General features: G+C 36.9%; 2 protein-coding genes across 2 annotated transcripts in view; both read right to left on the bottom strand.

Moving 5' to 3' along the window:
• The window catches only part of LOC130231523 (solute carrier family 12 member 6-like), a 55,686-nt gene extending 36,135 nt beyond the window's left edge, over positions 1 to 19,551 (bottom strand). Inside the window, 2 exon segments of the mRNA XM_056460860.1 lie at positions 10,526 to 11,091; positions 19,372 to 19,551. Coding sequence (XP_056316835.1) covers positions 10,526 to 10,748 — 223 coding nt within the window. The 5' untranslated portion in view covers positions 10,749 to 11,091; positions 19,372 to 19,551.
• A 175-nt stretch (positions 19,552 to 19,726) lies between these two features.
• Positions 19,727 to 23,613, bottom strand: nop10 (NOP10 ribonucleoprotein homolog (yeast)). Its single transcript, XM_056462616.1, has 2 exons — positions 23,450 to 23,613; positions 19,727 to 20,106 (listed from the first exon to the last, which is right to left on the bottom strand). Exons 1-2 carry the CDS (start codon positions 23,501 to 23,503, stop codon positions 19,966 to 19,968), a joined length of 195 nt encoding a protein of 64 aa, XP_056318591.1. The 5' UTR covers positions 23,504 to 23,613; the 3' UTR covers positions 19,727 to 19,965.

The raw sequence follows: 23,613 nt of genomic DNA, 5'->3' as shown, positions 1-23,613 counted from the left end.
ACACACTGCAAATACATGCATGCATACACACATACATATGAACACACATACACTGATATGCACACACACACACATATACTTACACATGAACACGTGCACATACACCCAAACATACGTGCGCATACACACAGATATTAACACACGCAAAAACACATACACATGAACATAAACGCGCACACACACACACACACACACACACACACACACACACACAGATATTAACACACACAAAAACACAAACATGAACACAAACGTGCACATACACACAAACATACACACACACACACACACACACACACACACACACACACACACAAAAACACAAACGTGCACATACACATAAACACACACACAGAGATATTAACACACACAAAAACCCAAACATGAACACAAATGTGCACACACACACACACGAAAACGCATTGACAGGGTTTAACGCACACACACACACACACACACACAGATATTAACACACACAAAAACACAAACATGAACACAAACGTGCACATACACACACAAACACACACACACACACACACTAACACACACAAAACACAAACGTGCACATACACATAAACACACACAAACACACACACACACACACACACACACACTAACACACACAAAAACACAAACGTGCACATACACATAAACACACACACACACACACAGATATTAACACACACAAAAACCCAAACATGAACACAAATGTGCACACACACACACACACACACACACATACGAAAATGCATAGACAGGGTTTAACGCACACACACACACACACACACACATATACATGAACACATATGCACGCACACAAACACACACATATATGCGCACACACATACACAGATACGTGCATACATGCAAAAACACACAAGCACACATAAATATGCACACACACAAACACAAACACATGAACACACACACACATTTTAACAGACACAAAAACACACAAACACAAACGTGCACATACACACACACACACACACAAAACGAATACATATGAACACACATGTGCACATACACAAACACATGAAAATATACACACGAAAATGCACGCAGAACACGTGCACATACACACAAAGATGCACACACAGAAAAACACAAACATGAACACACACGTGCACATACCCACACACACAGACACACGAAAAAACATGCATACACACAAAAACACACAAGCACACATGCACACACAGATATGCACACGCACAAAAACATGCACATGAACACATGTGCACACACAAACACACACATGACATCACATACACACACACACACACGAAAAAACACACATGAACACACGTGCACAAACACACACATACACACAAAAACACACAAGCACACATGCACACACAGATATGCACACGCACAAAAACATGCACATGAACACATGTGCACACACAAACACACACGACATCACATACGCGCACACACGAAAAAACACACATGAACACACATGCACAAACACACACGAAAAAACATGCATACACACAAAAACACACGAGCAAACATGCACACACAGATATGCACACGCACAAAAACTTGCACATGAACACAAGTGCACACACACAAACACACACAACATCACATACACACACACACACACACACACACATGAACACACATGCACACACACACATGAAAAAACATGCATACACACAAAAACACACACGAGCAAACATGCACACACAGATATGCACACGCACAAAAACATGCACATGAACACATGTGCACACACACAAACACACACATGAAAACACATACACACACACACACACACACACACGAAAAAAAACACATGAACACACGTGCACATACACACACACACACGAAAAAACATGCATACACACAAAAACACACGAGCAAACATGCACACACAGATATGCACACGCACAAAAACATGCACATGAACACGTGCACACACACAAACACACACAACATCACATACACACACACACACACACATGAACACACATGCACACACACACACATGAAAAAACATGCATACACACAAAAACACACACGAGCAAACATGCACACACAGATATGCACACGCACAAAAACATGCACATGAACCCATGTGCACACACACAAAAAAACACACATAAACACACGTGCACATACATACACTCACACACGAAAAAAACATGCACACACAAAAACACACGAGCAAACATGCACACACAGATATGCACACGCACAAAAACATGTACATCAACACATGTGCACACACACAAACACACACGACATCACATACACACACACACATGAAAACACACACATGAACACACGTGCACATACACACACACACACGAAAAAACATGCATACACACAAAAACACACGAGCAAACATGCACACAGATATGCACAAAAACATGCACATGAACACAAAAAGACACACACATTAACACACACATGCACATACACACATATTTACATATGAAAACACACGTGCACAAACACACACATATATGCGCACACATAAAAACACAAACACATAAACACACATGCAAATACACACATACAAATACACGCACAAATACATACACCCCCCCCCCCTCCACACACACACACACAAACATTGCTAAGTGTAATGGCCAGAATAAGTGCGTGAGAAACCTGTCAGGAAACAATCCTTCATTTTACACCTTTATTAAAATAAGTCATCGTGAATGCGCACAAACACACGTGTACTCCAGTCCAGCAGATGTGGACGCATCTCAGTGTTATGTCGGATCACACGACAATAAAGTGCGTCACCAGAGGAAAACAGTCAGCACACACACTCTCACTTCCCCAACACACACTCACATATGACATGTCTGCCTTGCGACACACTTTAACATAACGACACACTCTGTGCAAACAGGACACAAGGCAAGACAAACACACTCCGTCCATAACACACAGCGGTCCTGAATAATAACACAAATGATACCAGGTTACATCTAGAATCAACGTTAGTGTGTATTTAGGGATGTTTAGTCGTGTAAGTATGAACGTATGAGCTATATTTGACTGTCTCCGCCCCCTGAAACACACATTCAGCTTCAATTATCATCTAATAATGAAGTCTAATAACATCTTCTGTGTGTGTGTGTGTGTGTTTACTAGGGCTGCACAATATATGGTTTTAGCATGGATATGGCAACGTGATCATTCACAGTAGTCACACCGCAAGACATATGTAGTGTTGAGTTCGTATTATAATTGATCATTTGCGTGTGTGTTTGATGCCTGTGATTGTATAATGACTTTAAAAGCATTCAGGCATGAGAAATTGTAGCATTTGTGACTTAAACTACGATTAATTTTATTGAATTATTTAATTTTATTGAATTATTTTTATGTTTATCACTCAGATGCTCTACTTGAACACTGTTAGACTCATGATAACACATTTTATTTTTGGTGGATCTTTCTCTTCACATTCGGTAATGCGATAAATCACGGTAATGAATATGCACGATATTGTTATCGCGGGCACTTCAAAATACCGTGAAAAATAATAGATCCGAATTTATATTCTTAGAACGCGCCTTAGCTTATTTTCCATCAACCGCTTGAAGAAACACTGCGTATATGCTGCGCAGAACTGATGCGCACTCTGATGTAAACAATCCCCACATGTAGAGGCACTGTGTGCGCGCCGCCGCTGCCACCGCTCTCTAATCCTCACACGAAGAAGAAGCATGGCGGAAGGAGGAACGCTGCCGACAATTTATCCCCCTTCAAAAAAAAAGTCAGAGGTTTGGAAATATTTTGGGTTCCAAAAAAATGCAGAGGGATTGCTGATCGAAGATGGTTTCCCTTTGCACATTCACTTTGATATAATTGCTCAAGTTTACTTTTATATTGTGTATTGTTTTATTTATATTTATTTGTATTTAAATGTTTGAAGTACTTTTAGTTAATTAAAAAGTTATTAAAGTTACTAAGTTGACGAAACTGAAGTTTTTTGTGTTTTTTTTACCTGTTTCTCTAGTAAAATACCGTGATAATACCGTATACCGTGATAAAAGCTCAATCAATTAATCGCAGCATGAAAATGTGATACCGGCACATGCCTAATTGTTATACATGAAAACACTCACAACACATGCGAATACAGAAACGCACTGCAAATAGCACAGACCAGAGCGAAAACGTGTCGAGGAAATGTATATATTGTTAGATTTACTCGATTTTATGGAGAGGCTCAGGGCGCAAAAGTATTAAGGTCATGTCTGAATCCACTTTTGCTATTGTAAGGATGGATAAATACGTTCTGCGCCCCGGCGCATGGTCTAACAGGGTTGTGCTTATTCTCTTAATGAGTTCTGAGTGTGTTTTGACCATAACCTGTATTAAACCAATCAGAGTCTCGTCTCTCATTCCCATTAAGAGTCAGTTGTGTCGCTCCATGGTGCATTCGCTATTTACATGGCGACTTTATAAGTGTAAAAACTGAACACTTCACTAGTGAGAAAACAGTTAAACAGAGCATCTGCAGCGCGAGGATAAAGAACGAGCCTCCTCCATTCAGCCTCTTTACTTTCTCTTTACGTTTACTCCTCACTTTACTCCTTTACTTTGTTGGAGTAAGGAAACGGTGGAGACTCACTCCACTGAACACATCCATTAGCCCACATATTTAATTTCCTTTGTTAAGATTTGTGTCTAAACTATTTCTAAATTCAGTTCTAATCTCCAGCAAAGGAATAAATGAACAATAATAATGAAGTGTGGTCAAAACACTGAGTTATATCCAAACACACGTCCTGTTCTGATGACCCATATGGTGATGCAGACGTCTCCAAAACCTCACAGCTGGACAAATCTACACTTGTGTTTATTAAAACAGATATAAATCTGCAGATAATCAATAATCCTGCTGATAATAATAACATTATACAGATGCAGATGGTCATGAATGAGCTGAAAAATCATCATTTCTGGATCATTTTAATCCTTTAATTGTTTTCATCTGTAAAGATATTTGTGTGTTGCTGTTCATCCTGTGTGTATTCAGCAGTGTGTAAGTGTTTAGACCTGCACAGGCTCATAACTAACACGCTCTGCTGGACTTTAGAGCAGCTTTTAGTTGGTCAATGGTGCGGTCTATTTCAGTTCCTCAAAACAGCAACGCTCCAACAATGCGCCTTAACACACCTCCTTTATAGACCAGCACACCCATGAGTCCACAGAGTAGCGCACGAATGGATTTGCTATTTAAACAGCGTGATGCAAAATGGATCTGTTGCGCTGGTCTGAAAATAGCAATAAATCACGCCAAACACGTCCTGCACCTTATTGCGCCGGGTGTATGATAGAGTACATTAAGTAATCTGGTGAAATTGTATTCATATCGCACAAAATCACAAAATCACAATGCTAGGTTTTCCAATATGGTGCAGCCCTGGTGTTTACAGTCCTCAGTTAAATAAACATTAGCATGAACCCTCTATTTTCTGAATTACTAGTCATTTCAGTCATATAAAAACACATTAGTGTGTGACTCTGCGTTCTGCTCAACTCTGTTACATCGGTTATAAAAAGCCAGATCAATCTGTAAATCGCTGGCAGAAGAAGCATGTGACTTGCTCCAAGTGATGTCACTTCCTGTGGCGGGAAACTCTGGAAGGCATTGAGGCGTGTCCTTACTCTGCTCTCATTGATGTTTAGGATTCACTCATAGTAGATTAATCACTCTGTTCTTGACATATTTCAGTTAATTCACTTGTTAAACACAATAATATGATGAAAATACATGAAGCTGTGTTTTAGACACGCCATGTGGAGTCTGCTTTGAGGTTAGCAATAACACTAACATGTTAAACAGCAATTATGAACAGAATCCAATGCTTCTCTATCAGTAGTTTGGATTATTTCATATCATTAATGGATTGACTTTACTGTAGATTATGCATTTGTTGTCCATTATTGTAGTTTATGGGAAAAAAAGAAAGGAAAATGCACCAAAATATAACTACAGCTGGGGTAAGCCATTCACTCCCTGCTGCACTCACACACACACACAAACACACACACACTGTTGTTGCGTCACTGCATTCTTCCCTGAGGTGTGTTGTTCAGGTATGAAGCTTTTGAAATGAGAAGATTTCAAGCCAAACCTTCTGTGTGTGTGTGTGTGTGTGTGTGTGTGTGTGTGTGTGTGTGTGTGTGTGCGTGTGTGTGTGTGTGTGTGTGTGTGTGTGAGAAAGGTAGTTCCTCTTTCAGATGATGATGTTGCAGACTGTGAGTCACACCCTCACTGCATCGACTAACAGTTTCAATAATTAAAACAGATTCTGAGGCTGAACTACAACTGCTAAACAAAAACCTTTCAATGAAAAAGCTGATCAAAATATTACTAAATGAAGCATAAAACTACAAAACATTTGAGGCTAGTGTGTTAAACTGTGTGCATTAGTTATGGAAGTTTTATTTGTTTAGTTGTTTATACATACATGTGTCACTGAGCATACTCATTTATAACCATTATATTAATAACAATATGAGAGTATCCCGGTTTATACCATAGGGCCGTATCACAGTTTGGTTGGGTTTGAATACTGTTACACGCCTAATATATATACAAACACACACACATTTCTAAAGATGCCAATGACTTGAAATTTTCACCAGATGTTGGTAACCATCAAAGAAATCCATTTGCAAAGAAAACAAATCTAATTACTTTACAAATTAGGTTTTGTGTAATAAAATAAAAAGGCTCAGGAAAATGTGTTGAACACATGAAGAAAGGGAGCTGTAGAAAGCTAGTGAAAGCCCAGACAGCAGAGTGAAATGACGCAAGGAGAAAGAGCTGAACAACTGAAATGTATTTAAAACTTAATGTAAAAGGCTTGTTTGGTGCTGCAGCTTAAAGACCCCTTTCATATGGAGAATGAAGACTCATGCATTGCTCAGGTGTGAGTTTCTCAAGGACTTCAACAGAGGTCAAAGTCTTGATGGTTCTGTGGGTCTCGTCTGTCAAATCTGAGCTTTAATTTGTATTTTCTATTGGATTCGGCTCAGATGATTGGTTGGGCCATTCTACAGCTTGATTTTCTTTCTTTGAAAGCATCCTGAGAGTCTCATTGGCTGTGTTTTGGATCATTGTCTTGCTGAAATATCTACCCTGCTTTCATCTTCATCCTCCTGCTAATGTAGATGTTGAACTGAAGCAGCTAATACTCATTTACACCAGTGGTGTAGTCCTAAAAAAGGTGGTGTACTATTACCCACCCAACCCAAATGTTAAAAGTAGGCAAAGAAACAACAAAAGTCAGCTTCTTTGATTCATTACCAATACATGTTTATTTAACATCTGTTACCTGTAACTATTGATTACCACATAGAAAAAACAAATACTATGGAAGTCAGTGGTTACAGGTTTATAGATTTCTCTAAAATATTTTTTTATACAACTGAAGAAAAAAAAAAACCAAGTAACAAGTAATGGCTGAGTAAACGATGATAACTTTCACTTTTAGGGTGAACTATCCATTTAAATAGGAAAAATATTTAAACAAACTTGTTCATTTTAAAGCGAGATGCTAATAGTCTATGTTTATTAAATGATTGATGCTTAGCAAATAGTGCCCCCAGCAGTCCCAGAGATTGGCTGAATATTACACTGGAGATATATCCAGCTGCGGACCCGCAGAACCACACACGTTTCAGGCACACACAATCTAGGATCTAGGCAAACCACATATGGTAACTAACTAACTCCTTAGGATTATCGCCACCTATTGAATTTCACAAATATGGTTTCCCATTTCAGTCATTATATCATTATTATATCGTAACGATCACTTTAACATCTCTGCAGTTTCTGAACTCAAATTATGTAAATAAAAATACTAAGTTAAAACACTTATGACTTTATTCACGTGTCCACATTCACAAAGAAAACATAATGGACCGTCTACTTGTAGGATTAAGTGTAATAAACTAATTCAGGATCTTAATATTATCATGGTTAAATAAAAAGCAAACAATAATGTGTCACATTAAAATGAATTACTATAGTTATTTATTTAAACAATAGATAATATAGTTTATATATTATTTTATCTTAACTTATTATATGATTATAAACCAATATCTTTTACTAAACTGTTTAATTTTTATTATTATTTTAATTAATTATTAAATGTTAATTTGTTTGTAATGCTAAATTTGTTTAGACTATTATTGCAACAAATTACCAGTACTTTATGGTTTAAAAACAATATATTGCTTACTATAAATTACTACAGTATTTAATGTGGGAAATCATTAATAAAAAAGTCATCTTAAAAAAAAGAATAATAATTACTAATAAATCGGTGGAGTAAAAAATTAATATAGTGTTGTACATTTATTACATGTAAAAAGATTTTTATTACATATAAAGGTGTATTCTTGCCTATATTAACTTGCTGTGAATGGATTATATAAATGAAACCTGTCCAATTTAGATCGTTCAGCAAGGCCAGTAAACGAGTATCTGCTATATTGACTCTGTCAGATAATAATGACTGATCATCTATGATGACTGATAGAAAACTGTTCAGTCTATTATACTGAATGGCGATCGGAAACACTGCTCCCCATTCGCCCGTCTCAATCGCCATATTTATGAAATAGTAAACACTATTGTTTATTGTGTACAATATTCATAAACAATATATATAAAATTATATTGATGACGATGTCCGAGAAGACGTTAATAACATTAACATCTGTCGTAACATCATTTGGTTTGCATAGATCGTGTGTGCTGGATTGAGTGTGCCTGAAACGTGTGTGGTTCTGTGGTCCTGCAGCTGGATAATATTGTTACACGGTGGTAAAACCCAACTGTTTAACTCTAGGGGACTTGTAAAATTAGCCTATTTAAAAAAAAAAAAAAATATATATATATATATATATATATTTATTTATTTAAATACTGTATAAAAAAGTGTGTTTCAGGACAGCTATATCAAGTATTGTATGTTGTTAACATACACTGTAAATTTAAAATAAAATAAAAATCAGGACAACAAAAAACTACGCACATAAACTTAAATACTATCCTCAAGTACATTTTCCATGTATTAAATAAATAGAGCTGCCAGTATTTAAATTCAAAATAGCATGAATATAAACATAAAAAAACGTACAGGCTTATTTACATCATTCATAATAGGACATCATTTATAATACGATACACCTGATGATGTTTCACTCTGACATGCAGTAAAATGAGCACCTTCACTGAGTGGTTCTGTCACTGTGTGCATGAATGCACTGTAATGCGTTTTATAATCAGGGTTCATTCTGAAATAAACATAGCGAAGTGTTTGTTAAGAGCTGCATTTTCGCTGGAGGAAACAGCTGCGATGATGAGGGGAGCGCTGAGGAAACAGTAGATGGGGAAACCCGAATGCTCCTCCGTGACACTGGGGTACAGGTGATACAGGTGTTTCTACAGCAAAGAACTGCAGATATCATAACAATCTATCAATAAGCACGCAGCCTGTTCTCCTGCTCTGCACAGCTGTGGTTTGCTGATTAAATGAAAAACGAGTTGAAAACGGAGGAGCGGAAGTCTGCCGCCGATTTCATATTAAATTTAAAGGGGACTGAGGCGATCATTCAGTAGTGTACAGTTCATGAGCACATAGCAAAACTTTTAGGGGGGTTAAATCGAAATATAGGAGGGCTAAAGCGACGCCCAAAAAAAACATTTGGTATACAGTTAAAGGGGACGCGAATACACAAAAATTAGAAGTCTAATCAGCAAAACAAGTATACCGAGGGTATTCGCAATATTTGACCATCAGAAGTCATAATACCCAAACAGCTCGTGGAAAAAAAGTAGGCATACGGAGTATATGTGCGTACAGCCCCGACTACACCACTAATTTACACTGAGGAAGGGCAGAGGGTTCCTGAAGAACTACTGAGAGATTTCAGCTGCTGTCTGGGCGTTCACTGACAGAATACACCTCCCTTTCTTCATGTGTTCAATACTTTTTCCCTGCATCATTTCATTTTATTACACAGAACTTAATTTGTAAACTAATTAGATTTGTTTTCTTTGCATATGTGGATTTCTTTGGCTGATTTCTTTGGTGGTTTCCGGGGAAAAATTCACACTGTATTTATATTCATATATATATATATATAAATAAATAAGCAGGGGCTTTTATCAGAGCCCTGACTACACCGCTGAATTACACTGAGGAAGGGCAGAGGGTTGCTGAAGAACTACTGAGAGATTTCAGCTTCTGGCTGGGCTTTCACTGACAGAATACACCTTCCTTTCTTCATGTGTTCAATACTTTTTCCCTATATATATATATATACAAAAATAAGAAAGCAGGGTCTTTTATCAGAGCAGAAATGACTGCAGTGTCAGCGTTTCATATATATTGTGTGTATATTAGGTACCGTTACAGCCAGTTATAATAATAATACTAATAAATATTAATAATATAAACAAAATAAATATGCAGAACCTTTCCTATGAGCAGAAATGCCTGCAGTAGGTGTGTCTCACCGTGTTCGTGGCTGCGGTCCGGTGTTTCGGCCCCTGTGGAGGTGTTGAGGGCTGCGGACGCCTCGCTGACACTCTCTCTGGATCCGAAGCGGACCCTGGTGTTGGAGCGGCCGCTGATGTCCGGGGACGTGTCCGGCAGATCCTCCGCTTTGGTTGGGGTGACAGTGAAGCGCACGGAGGAGGCCACGGCAGCGTCCCGCACCGCCGGCTGCTGGGGGTCCATCAGGACGGAGTCCCCGGGGTCACTCAGCTGACGGCGCGTGCAGCACAGCGGACACACACACACAACATCATTCTACTATCAGCTGATGTGCGAAAATAACCAAAACACTCTCCTATGAGCTTAACAGAGCATTAATAATGCACTAATTTAACACTACGAGGAATCGGAGCATTCAGTGTACGAGTGTGAATCCCAAAAAGAGCTTGTTTTTGCTCAGATCAGCATCTGAATCTGCTGCGTCAGCGCTTTATGGCTCTGTGGGACATCATCTGACAGTGTGTGAAAAATTAACACGGCTCTTCTACTGTTATTCAACATAAAGCATGCTGTGTTTATAAGAATGCTGTCGTGATGGATCAAGTGTGTGTGTGTGTGTGTGTGTGTGTGTGTGTGTGTAAGAGAGAGGGAGGGGAGAAAAAGAGAAACAGAACAAAATGGAGTTAAAACATGACGCAAAATACTGAACCTAAAAACTGGTTCTAGCTGGTCTTCAATAAAAATAGGAGAATCACACATAATACACGGATGAAGTCACAGTTATCTTCTCAACAGTGTTCAGCCAGAGTCAGAATAAAACAAGCAAAAACAAAGGCACAGATGTATATATACACACACATACATTTAAGCATTTAGTTGATTAAAAATAAAATTTAAATAACAAATTATTTCTTTTTAGTTATATTTTGTTAAATATATATATTTATTATTTAATTATGGTGTCATTTTCAAAATATATACAATATTTTAACAATCTAATAACGCCACTTATGATATGAGAAACTCTCATAATGTGCACACATACAGTATGCATACTGTATATTATGTAAAAGGAGTATAATTATGCTTTAAATACTTATATTTACATGCGTAGACCATTACATATTAGTATGCATGTATATATATATATATATATATATAGATCAGTGTCTCAATTTTTGTATTATATCTACATGTATGTCTATATGTATATATGCATGTACAGTGCTCAGCATATATAAGTACACCTCTCACAAATCTCTATTTTAAATTCATATGTTTAACAGGAAGCTCTATATTATTATATTTGTGCATATACATTAGATTAGGCAGTACTGAAGCCAAATCTGGAGCAGATATAACAAAATAACTTATGATAACGTCCAAAAACTAGCACAGCTAAATTTACATGATAAAGAAAAATATTAAATACAAATTTTAAAAGAGGAAAAATCAAGAAAAGCTAAAAAAAATGTAAATATTTAGTTGAAATTTTGTAGGTTGTATTTTATTTTTGCAATATTTTGTTTGAATTTATTTGTATTATCTTTATATTTCTAAACATGTTTGGTGACTAAAATATTATTTTATTAAATACATCTGTTTAATAAATCTGTTTTGTTTAAATGCACCACAATACACTGCCTATATTCACTGAGAAATGGAGGAAAATATTCATTTTCAAAATGGGCTGTACTCAATTATGCTGAGCACCAGGGGTGGATTTAACCAATAAGCGAGGTAAGCAGCAGCTTAGGGCCCACAATAAATATCTAGAAGTATACATTATACCTATAAACTATCCATGACATCGTTTCTACCATATTTTGTATGGTTAGAGGTACAAATACAATTTTAACGCAATTAAATATATAGTATCCAATCAAACGTGATATTATTATTATAATGTAATGCTATGTAATAACAGTAATATTTAAAATAAAATAAAATATCCATCATGGAGCAGTCCAGCAATAAAATTCATTAAAAATATATTAGTTTTAGAGACTTCCGGTTAAGCATGTGAGCGGGTAGACACGCTTGAAGTGAGCTCCCGAGCATTTTCATCTTTTAATATATCTAGCTGGCTGTTTTAATCTTTAAACACACTTGGTGGTTTCTTCTTTGTATCGCGCATCAAACGGTTATAGTTTGGAAGGATTTATGGCGTCTGAAAGGCAGAAAAAAATTAAAACGTCGGCGGCCGCGACAGAAAGTCATGGCGACAGGCTGCCGCTGGATCTGGAAAATCTCCGTGCCACTCTGATCACTGAGCTAACTTCTACCATTGCAGAACAGGTGAAAGCAGCAATTGACGCTGCTCTTGCTCCAGTTGTTGCATCTTTTGAGAGTTTTAAATCAAGCATCGAGGCACAAGGTCAACGCATTGACGAGCTTGATCAGCACATGAATGGTTACAGCGACCGCATTGTAGCACTGGAGCAGACGGTGCTAAAGTTGAATTCAGCCAATAAAGTACTCACCGAGAAAGTGGAGGACTTGGAATCGCGCTCTCGGCGTTGTAATCTCCGGGTTATCGGCCTTCCAGAAAGAGTAGAAGGGAGCGATCCGGTCGCATTTATGTCGCACTTTTTCCAGGACGTGCTCGGATCAGAGATGTTTCCAGCGCCTCCGTTGCTGGATAGAGCGCACCGCATTGGCCCCGCGTCTTCGGCCGACCGGGAAAATCAAAGGGCTAGAGTGATGATCGTGCGGTTTCACTACTTCACCGATAAAGAAAAGGTTGTTCGGCGAGGGAATTGGAACCAGCTCTTCTATCAGAACCACAAGATCTTCATTTTTCCTGATTATAACTCTAGTGTGGCTAAAAGGAGAGCAGCATTTTCAGTTGTGAGAAATGGCTTACGTGAGAAGAACGTGAGATTCTCTCTTAGATTCCCGGCTCGCCTAATTATCAGCCTTGGCGATGAAAAGTTTCAATTTGACTGCCCAAAAGAAGCCCAGCGGTGGCTCAACGAACGGTATTCTACTTCTTAGACATCACACTGAGATGAATATGCAATAAACATCATTGCATTAACAGCTGTACTCCGTTAACTGATGACTGTTAACCAAGTTGGTTCAGACAAACGTTTTTTCTTGTTGCCAGAAACGACATTTGCTTTATATGTTCGGGAGTGACCTCACGTGATTTAGATGCAGATATATAAAGTTTTTGTGCATCGGAGGTTAACAAGTTTTGGCGTTCTGCCTCCATTGTTTGGGAATGGAGAGAAGAAATTGAGTAATGTTCAGGGTAAAGCTGGGTGGGGAGGGATGGTGGGCGGTGTTGTTTGTTTATTTATTTATTTATTTTATTTATTTATTTATTTTTTTTGTTGTGTGCTTCCCTATGCTTGTGGCCTTCTCTCAACTAGTATATTAATGCAATTGGATGAACAAAAACAGAAATTTAGTTAGATTCTTGAGTTGGAATGTGAAAGGACTCAATGGTCCAATTAAAAAATCTAAAGTTTTGACTCATTTGAAGCTACAAAAACCTGACATTGTATTCCTTCAGGAAACACATCTGCGACTTAAGGATCAAGGCAGACTTCAAACTCGTTGGACATCACACATTTTTCATTCTAACTTTGATTCCAGATGTAGAGGAGTTGCCATATTGATAAATAAGACTGTTCACTTTTCTATGGACAATGTTATTTCTGATGTAAATGGCAGATACCTAATTGTGAAAGGGAAAATTTCACAAACACCAGTAGTACTGGTTAATGTATATGCCCCCAACTTTGATAATACTATTTTTGCTCAGAATTTGTTGTCAAAGATCCCAGCTTTGAACACACATCTTTTAATATTCGGGGGAGACCTAAATTGTGTTATTGACCCAGAATTGGACAAATCCAGTACTATTAAGAAAGTTCCCTCTGGTATGTCAAAGATTTTTTCTGAGTTTATGGTTCAAAATGGTTATACTGACCCATGGAGACACTTAAATCCTTCAGCAAGGAAATATTCATTTTTCTCAAATGTCCATCAATCTTTCTCTCGTATTGATTATTTTTTTATTAATAATTCTCTAATCACTCAGGTGGTAGATTCTGAATATTTACCTATTGTTATTTCTGATCATGCCCCTCTAAGTCTTGATATTAACTTAATTTTACCTCATACTTCTCGATCACCCTGGCGATTCAATTCTTTACTTCTATCTGATTCGGCTTTTTGTGAATATATTTCTAACTCAATAGATGACTTTCTCCTTACTAACCAGACCGATTCAATCTCTTATTCCTTACTGTGGGAAACTTTAAAGGCCTTTCTAAGAGGAAAGATAATTTCTTATTCTGCCTATGTTAATAAGGAGCGTAGGAATAAGATAAAAAAGTTATCTGATGATATTCAATCATTAGATGACCAGTATGCTCATAACCCAACTCCTGAGCTAAATAAACAAAGGCTTAATTTGCAGTCAGAATTTAATTTGTTATCCACAGGTGAGGCAGAGAGACTTTTGTTACAGACACGTGGCAATTATTACGAATATGGGGATAAGGCCAGTCGTCTTTTAGCCCATCAGCTTCGTAATCGAGCTGCTTCACGCTTTATTACGCAACTTGCACAGCCTGATGGTACACTAACATCTGATCCAGTGAAGATTAATTCCATATTTAAAAACTTTTACTCCTCTCTGTATACAAATGAAGCTTCTAACAATCTAGAAGAATTAAACCAATTTCTTGGCCGTATTAACTTCCCTAAGGTTGATTCTATTTTAGTGTCTGAAATTGATGGACCCATTACCTTAGAGGAGATTACCAAATCAATTAACTCATTGCAGTGTAAGAAATCCCCAGGCCCTGATGGTCTACCATCGGAATTTTATAAGAAATTTAATTTCAAATTGGCTCCGCTGCTCCTGTCTGTTTTTAAGGAATCCTTAGATCTAGGTAAATTGCCCCCAACATTGAGACAAGCATCTATAACCCTATTGCCTAAAGACGGGAAGGATCCAACATTATGTACTTCATACAGACCCATTAGCCTTCTTAATGTTGATGTTAAGATCTTAGCCAAAATTCTGGCCTCTCGATTAGAAGCAATACTTCCTAGTATTATCACAGAGGAACAAACTGGATTCATTAAAGGACGATATTCGTTTTCTAACATTCGCACTCTGTTTAATATTATATACTCAAAACAAAGCAGCGACTCCTCAGAGGTAATTATTTCATTAGATGCCGAAAAAGCATTCGATAGGATAGAGTGGGTTTACCTTTTTAGAGTGCTGGAAGAGTTTGGTTTTGGGGATGGATTAATATCATGGATTCGCTTACTATACACTGACCCGCAAGCTTCAGTTTATACAAACAGTGTTAATTCTGAGTATTTCAACTTGTTTCGGGGCACACGTCAGGGGTGCCCTCTGTCTCCATTACTTTTTGCGATAGCTATTGAACCCCTCTCAATAATGTTTAGAACACTTCCTGTATTTCAAGGTATAATTCGTAAAGGAATTGAACATAAGTTAGCCTTATACGCTGATGACTTATTACTCTATATCACTGATCCAATTGCATCTATTCCCCACATAATTTGTTTATTAAATGATTTTGGTAAGTTTTCTGGGTATAAATTGAACTTACAGAAGAGTGAATGTTTACCCATAAACCAATCTGGCCAAACATTAAAACAGAATGACATTCCATTCCATTTGGAGAGATCTAAATTCAAGTATCTTGGTGTTAATGTTACCCTTTCCTATTCTGCCTTAAAGTCAGAAAATTTTACACCTTTAATTTCATACATGAAATCAGCTTTTTCAAGATGGGCATCTCTCCCATTATCACCACTAGGCAGAATAAATGCTGTAAAAATGAATAATCTTCCAAAATTTCTCTACCTCTTTCAAGCTATTCCTTTGTTTCTGCCAAAATCTTTCTTCAAGAATATAGATCAGATAATTTCTTCTTTTATATGGGCAGGTAAATCTCCTAGAGTTTCCAAAAGTTCTCTTCAAAAAAGTCGGATAAGTGGAGGGCTCTCCTTGCCTAATTTTATGTATTATTACTGGGCGGCAAATATTCAGAAATTGATATTTTGGGTACAGGCCTCTTCTTTATCATGGTGCAACTTAGAAGCAAAGTCCTGTTCTTCAACATCTCTCCCTGCTATGGTGTTCTCTTCTCTACCAGTGTCCCCTTCGCATTATACAGATAATCTAATAGTGAGTGCTTCTCTCAAAATATTCTTTCAATTTCGGCGTCACTTTAAATTTACTACTGCATCGACTATGGCCCCTATACTTAACAATCATCTTTTTCTTCCTCCTTTCTCCGATTCAGTATTTTCTTTTTGGGAAAAGAAGGGTCTGAAATGCTTTGAAGATCTATATATTAACAATATGTTTGCAAATTTTTCTGAATTATCATCATTATTTAATCTGCTCCCCTCCCACTTATTTCGTTATTTTCAGACTAGACATTGTGCTTCCTCTCTGTTCTCTGAGTTTCCCTCCTTGCCTACAAGGTCTCCATGGGAAGAGGTATTTAAACTGAATGCTCATATGAGTGGGATAATTTCTAAGATATATGCAATTATTTTATCAAAGGATAACTCTCATAACATTAAAGCTATCAGGGCCTGGGAAGAGGAACTTGACTTAGAGTTTGAAGATGACTACTGGAGTGCAGTATTGGACAATGTGCGCACCTCCACTTCATGTGCTAGACTCAGCTTTATACAATTTAAAACGATATACAGAGCTCATCTCTCAAAGGCCAAACTTTCTAAAATATATCCCAATGTTTCAGATATGTGCGATAAATGTAAACTCTCACCATGTAACCTTAGTCATATGTTTGTATTTTGTCCCAAGTTGCAAAATTATTGGATTACTTTTTTTAAAATAGTTTCTGATATTCTGGGGGTCAAGTTAGCTGTTTGCCCTTTAATCGCAATCTTTGGTGTTCCCTCTCAGTGTCAACCTTTAAACCGGAGACACGCTGACATTGTGGCTTTCACATCTCTTCTCGCTAGACGCAGAATACTGTTGTCCTGGACCTCCCCACAACCCCCCTCTATCTCATTGTGGCTCAAAGATTTGGTCTTCTTTTTAAAACTTGAGAAAATTAAATACAATATCAGAGGTAGGGGAGAACACTTTTTTGAAAAATGGCAACAATTTATTGCATTTTTTAATCACTTAAAAACCTTAGATGTGGATTGAGTGAAGGTATATGTGTATGTATGTATATGGTTTGATATTATAATTTTATTATTATTTTTTTTTTTCCTCTGTATTTTATTTTATATATTATTATTTTGTTTATTTTATTTATTTACCTATTTATTTGAAATGTTGATTGTTTTATTTGGGGATTGTTTTGTGGGTTGTAATAAAATGTAAAATGCTATTTGCAAGAATAAAAATTCCATGACAAAAAAAAAAAATATATATTAGTTTTAGATGTAAATTAATTTTGAGAAAACTAATCACTTAAAGTGTAGAGATTGCATTAATTTAAAATGTCAAAAAGAAGAATGAGTGATATATATAATATAAAAAAAATAAAAAATTAAAGTAGAAAGGGTGCATTTCAAAGGGGGGCTAATAATTCTGACCTCAACTATATAAATATATATATATATATGCATGCATGGGCGGATTTAACCAATTAGCAAGGTAAGCAGCCGCTTAGGGCCCACAATATATATCTAGAAGTATACATTATACCTATAAACTATTTATAACATCGTTCTAGAAACATCTTTTCTATCATATTTTGTATAGTGAGAGAATTTTTTTACATAATTAAATATTATTTAATATACACTAAAATATAATATTATTATGATAATGTAATGTTATGTAATAATAATAATATAAAATAAAATATCCACCACCCCAATCATGGAACAGTCCAGCAGACAAATTTATATATATACCTATTTACTATTTTTTATTGTAAGTTTTTATTGTAAGAACTAATCATTCAAAATGGGGTGAAGTAGTGGGTAGTGCTGTCACCTCACAGCAAGAAGGTCGCTGGTTCGAGCCTCTGCTGGGTCAGTTGGCGTTTCTGTGTGGAGTTTGCATGTTCTCCCTGCGTCCGCGACCCTTGATTAATAAAGGTACTAAGCCGAATAGAAAATGAATGAATGAATGAATGAATGAATAATCATTCAAAATGTAAAGACTGAATTAAGATAAACCCAGCAAAATAAATGATCATTAAATTAAAGTAGAAAGGGTGCATCAGGACTTGGGCCCCATGGCTGGAGTTGCCTAGGGCCCCCACGTCGCTAAATCCGCCCCTGTATGTATGTATGTATATTTTATTTGTGTGTGTGTGTATGTATATATTTGTCACTGAATAACAACTAGCTAGTTTATGGTAGCATTATACCAGCTAGCTTCCCAAATGGCCATATTTCTGGCCATCGCACCATCAGGAAGCTTCAAAATCTAGTGAGCATCCTAGCTAGACAGCACTTGTCAAACCCTAATGAGCTGTCTACATGGGTACATTTTGGACAGTAACAGTATTAGCATCCTACGTGATAATACCATGACACATTTAAGGCACAAAAGCCTTAATAGACTACTTGTCGAGGGCCTGGCTTGTGTGCTGTCTACATAGGGTGTTCGGCAGGGTTTGAGACACAGACCAACCGTTGTTTCCTGCGACACTTTCAGTGAGGGAACACAAACAGCACCTGAGCGCCTCCATTAAGCCAATTATAAGCAGATCACAGACACACACACGGCTCACACTGACGCAATGTCCACTGATAAAGCGACTTAAACTCTTCATACACAAGAAATAAAGCGAAAGTAATACATCACTCTTTCGCGCTGTTTGGGGTATAAACGCAGAGCCGCATTAACAGTCGCGTTACTCACTTCCGATCAGCAGAATCGCTTCATTTCAGGCTCCAGACGATCTCTAGTGTGCTGTCGGCGGTCACGGGCTCGGTAAACGCCGGTCATCACGCGAATAAACCCGGTGTGTTTATCGCTCCGGTTTCAGATCATCAAATCAGCACGTTTGACTGACTACGGGCGTAAAGCGCGCTCCCGACAGGCACGCTGCTTGGCGGCGTGACGCATGCGCAAAGGCTGCGCTGTAGGGAAATGTAGTTCTCAGCGTCATACTTCATTTATTAATAAATAAATACAAGTTAATAACGAATACATATATATTTTTTATTGTTTCTATCTTAGATGATGTTTTAAATAAGCACAAAACACACAAGTATCACGCTTTCAGGCATTTAATTTTATTTTCCAGTTGCTCCACATAACCACATTGAGCAAACAATGGAGCCATGCGTTTGGGAATCACAAATCATATTACTCTATTTAAAAAAGAGAGAGTTTAAAATAATATTGAGCACTAATGATGGTCATGTGAAATCAGAAAACACTTCTTCATAAAAAAACAATAATAATGTGTGTAGAAGTCCAGTGTTGTTGAGTTTGTGTGTGTGTGTGTGTTCAGAGCACAGGCCGGGGCTGTTGCGTCAGCAGGAGTCCGAATCTCTTCTTGATGGTCACTCGGTGTCTGGAGAACTTGTCGTCGGGTGAGAATCGTGCCGGATGAGCCGAGCTGGTGGGCTGACCGCTGGGGTCCACTTTCTGCACACACAAACACCACAATCAGCCATGCAAATACACTAATCTACCTTTCAGATGATGGAAAACCCCCACAATAACTACTAAACTTGTATTGTTGCAAAGCAGTACATTAAAACAAGTCATTTACAACTGAGAAATGTTCTGAAGATGCAGAATTGTCTTACTAATGAAATCAAAACTAGCTGTATTGATGTTGTTAGCTCGTTGCTAGTTTTGTGGTGAATAATTCATCTGTGCTGGTCATTAAGGAACATAAATAGTTTGCTCTTCTAATCTTTAATTGAAATCTGAGAATGCACTTCCTGCTTGTTTTCAGTTAAATTCTCAGATTAGGTCTGTCTGAGGTATTGGGCGGGGCTAACACACTTAACCACGCCCCTTCAGCTGTCAGTATTGACATCAACAAACAGAAATGGTGAGGAGGGGGAGGACACTGTAAAGCTACGGTCACACTGGGCTTAGTGTGCGCGAAATTCTGTCGCGCGGCGCTGCGAAAAGGGGCGGAATTAAACAAGATGATTAGACATTAAAAAAAGCGAGCGATTGCTCCATGTTTTAAATTTCTGTCCAGAGAGGTCCTGTTTTGATCCTCGATTGGTCTAACTCAGTCAAGTGATGCGATATCACAGTTCAGAGTTCACCAAGCTTAAACTTTGCACCGCAGCAACCTGCGAAACTTGACGCATGACCTTGCGTTTCCAGTCTGACGCAATCGCGTGCGTATGAATGGAAGTCTATGGGAGGAAAAGCCCAGTGTGACCGCAGCTTTAGGCTGTAATAACTCTCGTCAAACCCTTTATTATTTATCGCCAGTGTTTTCAGACATTTTTCGGCATTCACACAATTTTCACTGCCAATGAGCCAATGAACACGCAAAATCCCTCCCTGGCATTTCATGTCACTTACGAAAAACCGAAATACTCCAGTACACAAGGTGGCGCTGCAAAACTTTACAATACAACTTTTCAGCAACGATATCACAACGTGATCATTCACAATAGTCAGGATATGCAACGTCAATACTAGGGCTGCACAATTAAATCAAAATAAATCACGAACTCGATTCAACCCTACACGCAATCTTAATTCAGCTTTTTTACGATTAGCATTTTAACCAACAGTAGACCCACACATTGGCCTAATATTATTATTATTGTTGCTGTTTTACTATTTGAGAAATAACTATATTAGCCTACTCATATTAACCTTTATTTTACATCTACAGAATCCTGATCTTGATTTTAAAGCAAAAATTAAATTAAAATTGCGATTCTCATGTTAGCCAGAATCATGCAGCCCTAGCTGAGACTATTATAAATGATCATTCGTATGCATTTTTAATTTCAAAAGCAATCAGGCATACAAAAATTGTATGGATTAGTTTCTTTTATAATTTATTTTACTTATTTATGCTAGGGCTGGGCGATATGGGAAGGAGGAATGACTGTATACGATATATATCCGGTATTTTCCCATAAATGGTTAGAGTTAAAGCCTTTATTAAAACGTTTTTTATATATATATATATATATATATATATATATATATATATATATATATATATATATATATATATATATATATATATATATATATATATATATTTATTTATTTAGAGAGATAGTTTTATTTTTATACAGAATTAGATTTAAATAAAATTATATATTTTAATAAAATGCTGATAATAGAAAATAAAAGGCACAACAAATGTGTAATATATAATTGTTATTTTAAGATAGTATAATATTTGGTAATAAATAAAGGCTTAAACAAGCTTCTCACACAAAGATTTTAGAGAAAATGTCAGACAGATGGGCCTTCAAAAATTGATCAGAGAAAGAAGTGGGCCCTGCAGTGAAAAAGGCTAAGAACGCCTGGTTTATAGTGAATACTATAGTGTTTTTGAAAAATACTACAGTAAAGTACTTTAATCTGTTTTGGTGTTTTAACAGAAACGGTAACACTACAACTATAGTAATATAAACAAATCACCCAATGTTGTTGTTTTATACAACTATATGGTATATTCCAAGTTAATCTTAACCATACTCCATGGTATATTACCAAGTTAAAGACATTTTTAAGGCCATTATGAATAAAATTTAAGACTTACACAGGGCTAAATGCCTTTAAGATTTTTTTTTGAATATCCGCTAGAAAAGATCTTCACTAGTCCTATCAAAAATGATTATAATTTAATAACACAATGATAATAATTTTGGTTGAATATTTTGTATTAATTTTCAAGTATATCCATTCACAAACCCTATAACCTTTACCAAGAACAGTACACAATAAACTGCGAACTTTTAAGCAAACGTTACTGTAAGCAAAGTAATTACATACTATTTTTAAATAAAAAGTTAAGTTCATTGAGATGGATTGTTGGTGATTGTACGGGTCTTAATGACCAGATTGGGCAGCTATATAAACAAAGGAAAATTAAGACCTGTTAAAAAAGATTTAAGACCTACAACACAACATTTCAGTAGATTTAAGACTTTAAGGCCTTTAGCTTTTAAGCTTTACGACATTAATACCCCGCAGAAACCCTGTATAGTACAATACACCGCAGGTTACTATAGTAAAAACTAAAAAGTACTACAGTATTTGTTAGTTTATCTATAGCTAATACTACAGTATTCTTTAGCACTTGTTAGTGTTGTAAATAAATAGTACAATACATACAGTGACATACACTTTACTAGAGTTCGGTTCAAAAACACTACAGTATTTTCTTCTAATATAGTATACTGTAACGATGAGGTCAAGTTGGGTTTATATTCCCACATTCAGACTCTTCTTAATAATAATAAACTTCAGAAAAGTATGATTAGCAAATTCTAAATGGATAAATCATATCATCAGCCAAAGATGATCAAAGCACAAGCCTGTTCATAGTCAAATAGATGGTGCTAATGTTGTTTAACATGCTAAATCAGAGCCAAGATTCAAAGTAGAGCGGTAAACAATGAATGAGCGAATATAAATACAACTCATTAAGGTCAAGTTGGTTTCATACTCGCACATTCTGACTTTCTCTTTAAAAGTATATTTTCAGAAAAGTATTATTAACAAAGTATAAACAGAATAGAGTGATACTAGCAGCCATTAAATAGTGCTGATGTTGTTTTAAAGTCATCCTGACATGTGATTACAGAGTTAATATTCAAAGTAGCGTGGTCAACAGTAAGGGGACAGTTATAATGAGCTAATGTGTGAATATAAATCCAACTTTACCTCAATTACAGTAACAATCGATGTGGCTACTATACGACCGGATTAAATAAACACCATGACGCGTGTTTAGCCAGAACGCCGCGATAAAACAGCAAAACCTCACCTTCAGAGTGTACACCCTCTCGCCATTCTCATTGAGGTAAAACTGCAGGAACATGATGAACTCTCACGGGTCTATTTCGACGACTTTTGAAGAGAAAACAGGGTTTTATGATCAGAAAGTTGCGGCGGTACAAGGCAACACGTGTGCGAGTGACCGCGAGCAGA

The sequence above is a fragment of the Danio aesculapii genome, chromosome 7, assembly GCF_903798145.1.
Source record: "Danio aesculapii chromosome 7, fDanAes4.1, whole genome shotgun sequence".
Lineage (NCBI taxonomy): Eukaryota > Metazoa > Chordata > Actinopteri > Cypriniformes > Danionidae > Danio > Danio aesculapii.
The sequence above is the reverse complement of the archived record's forward strand: the minus strand, read 5'-3'. Positions and strand labels throughout refer to the sequence as shown.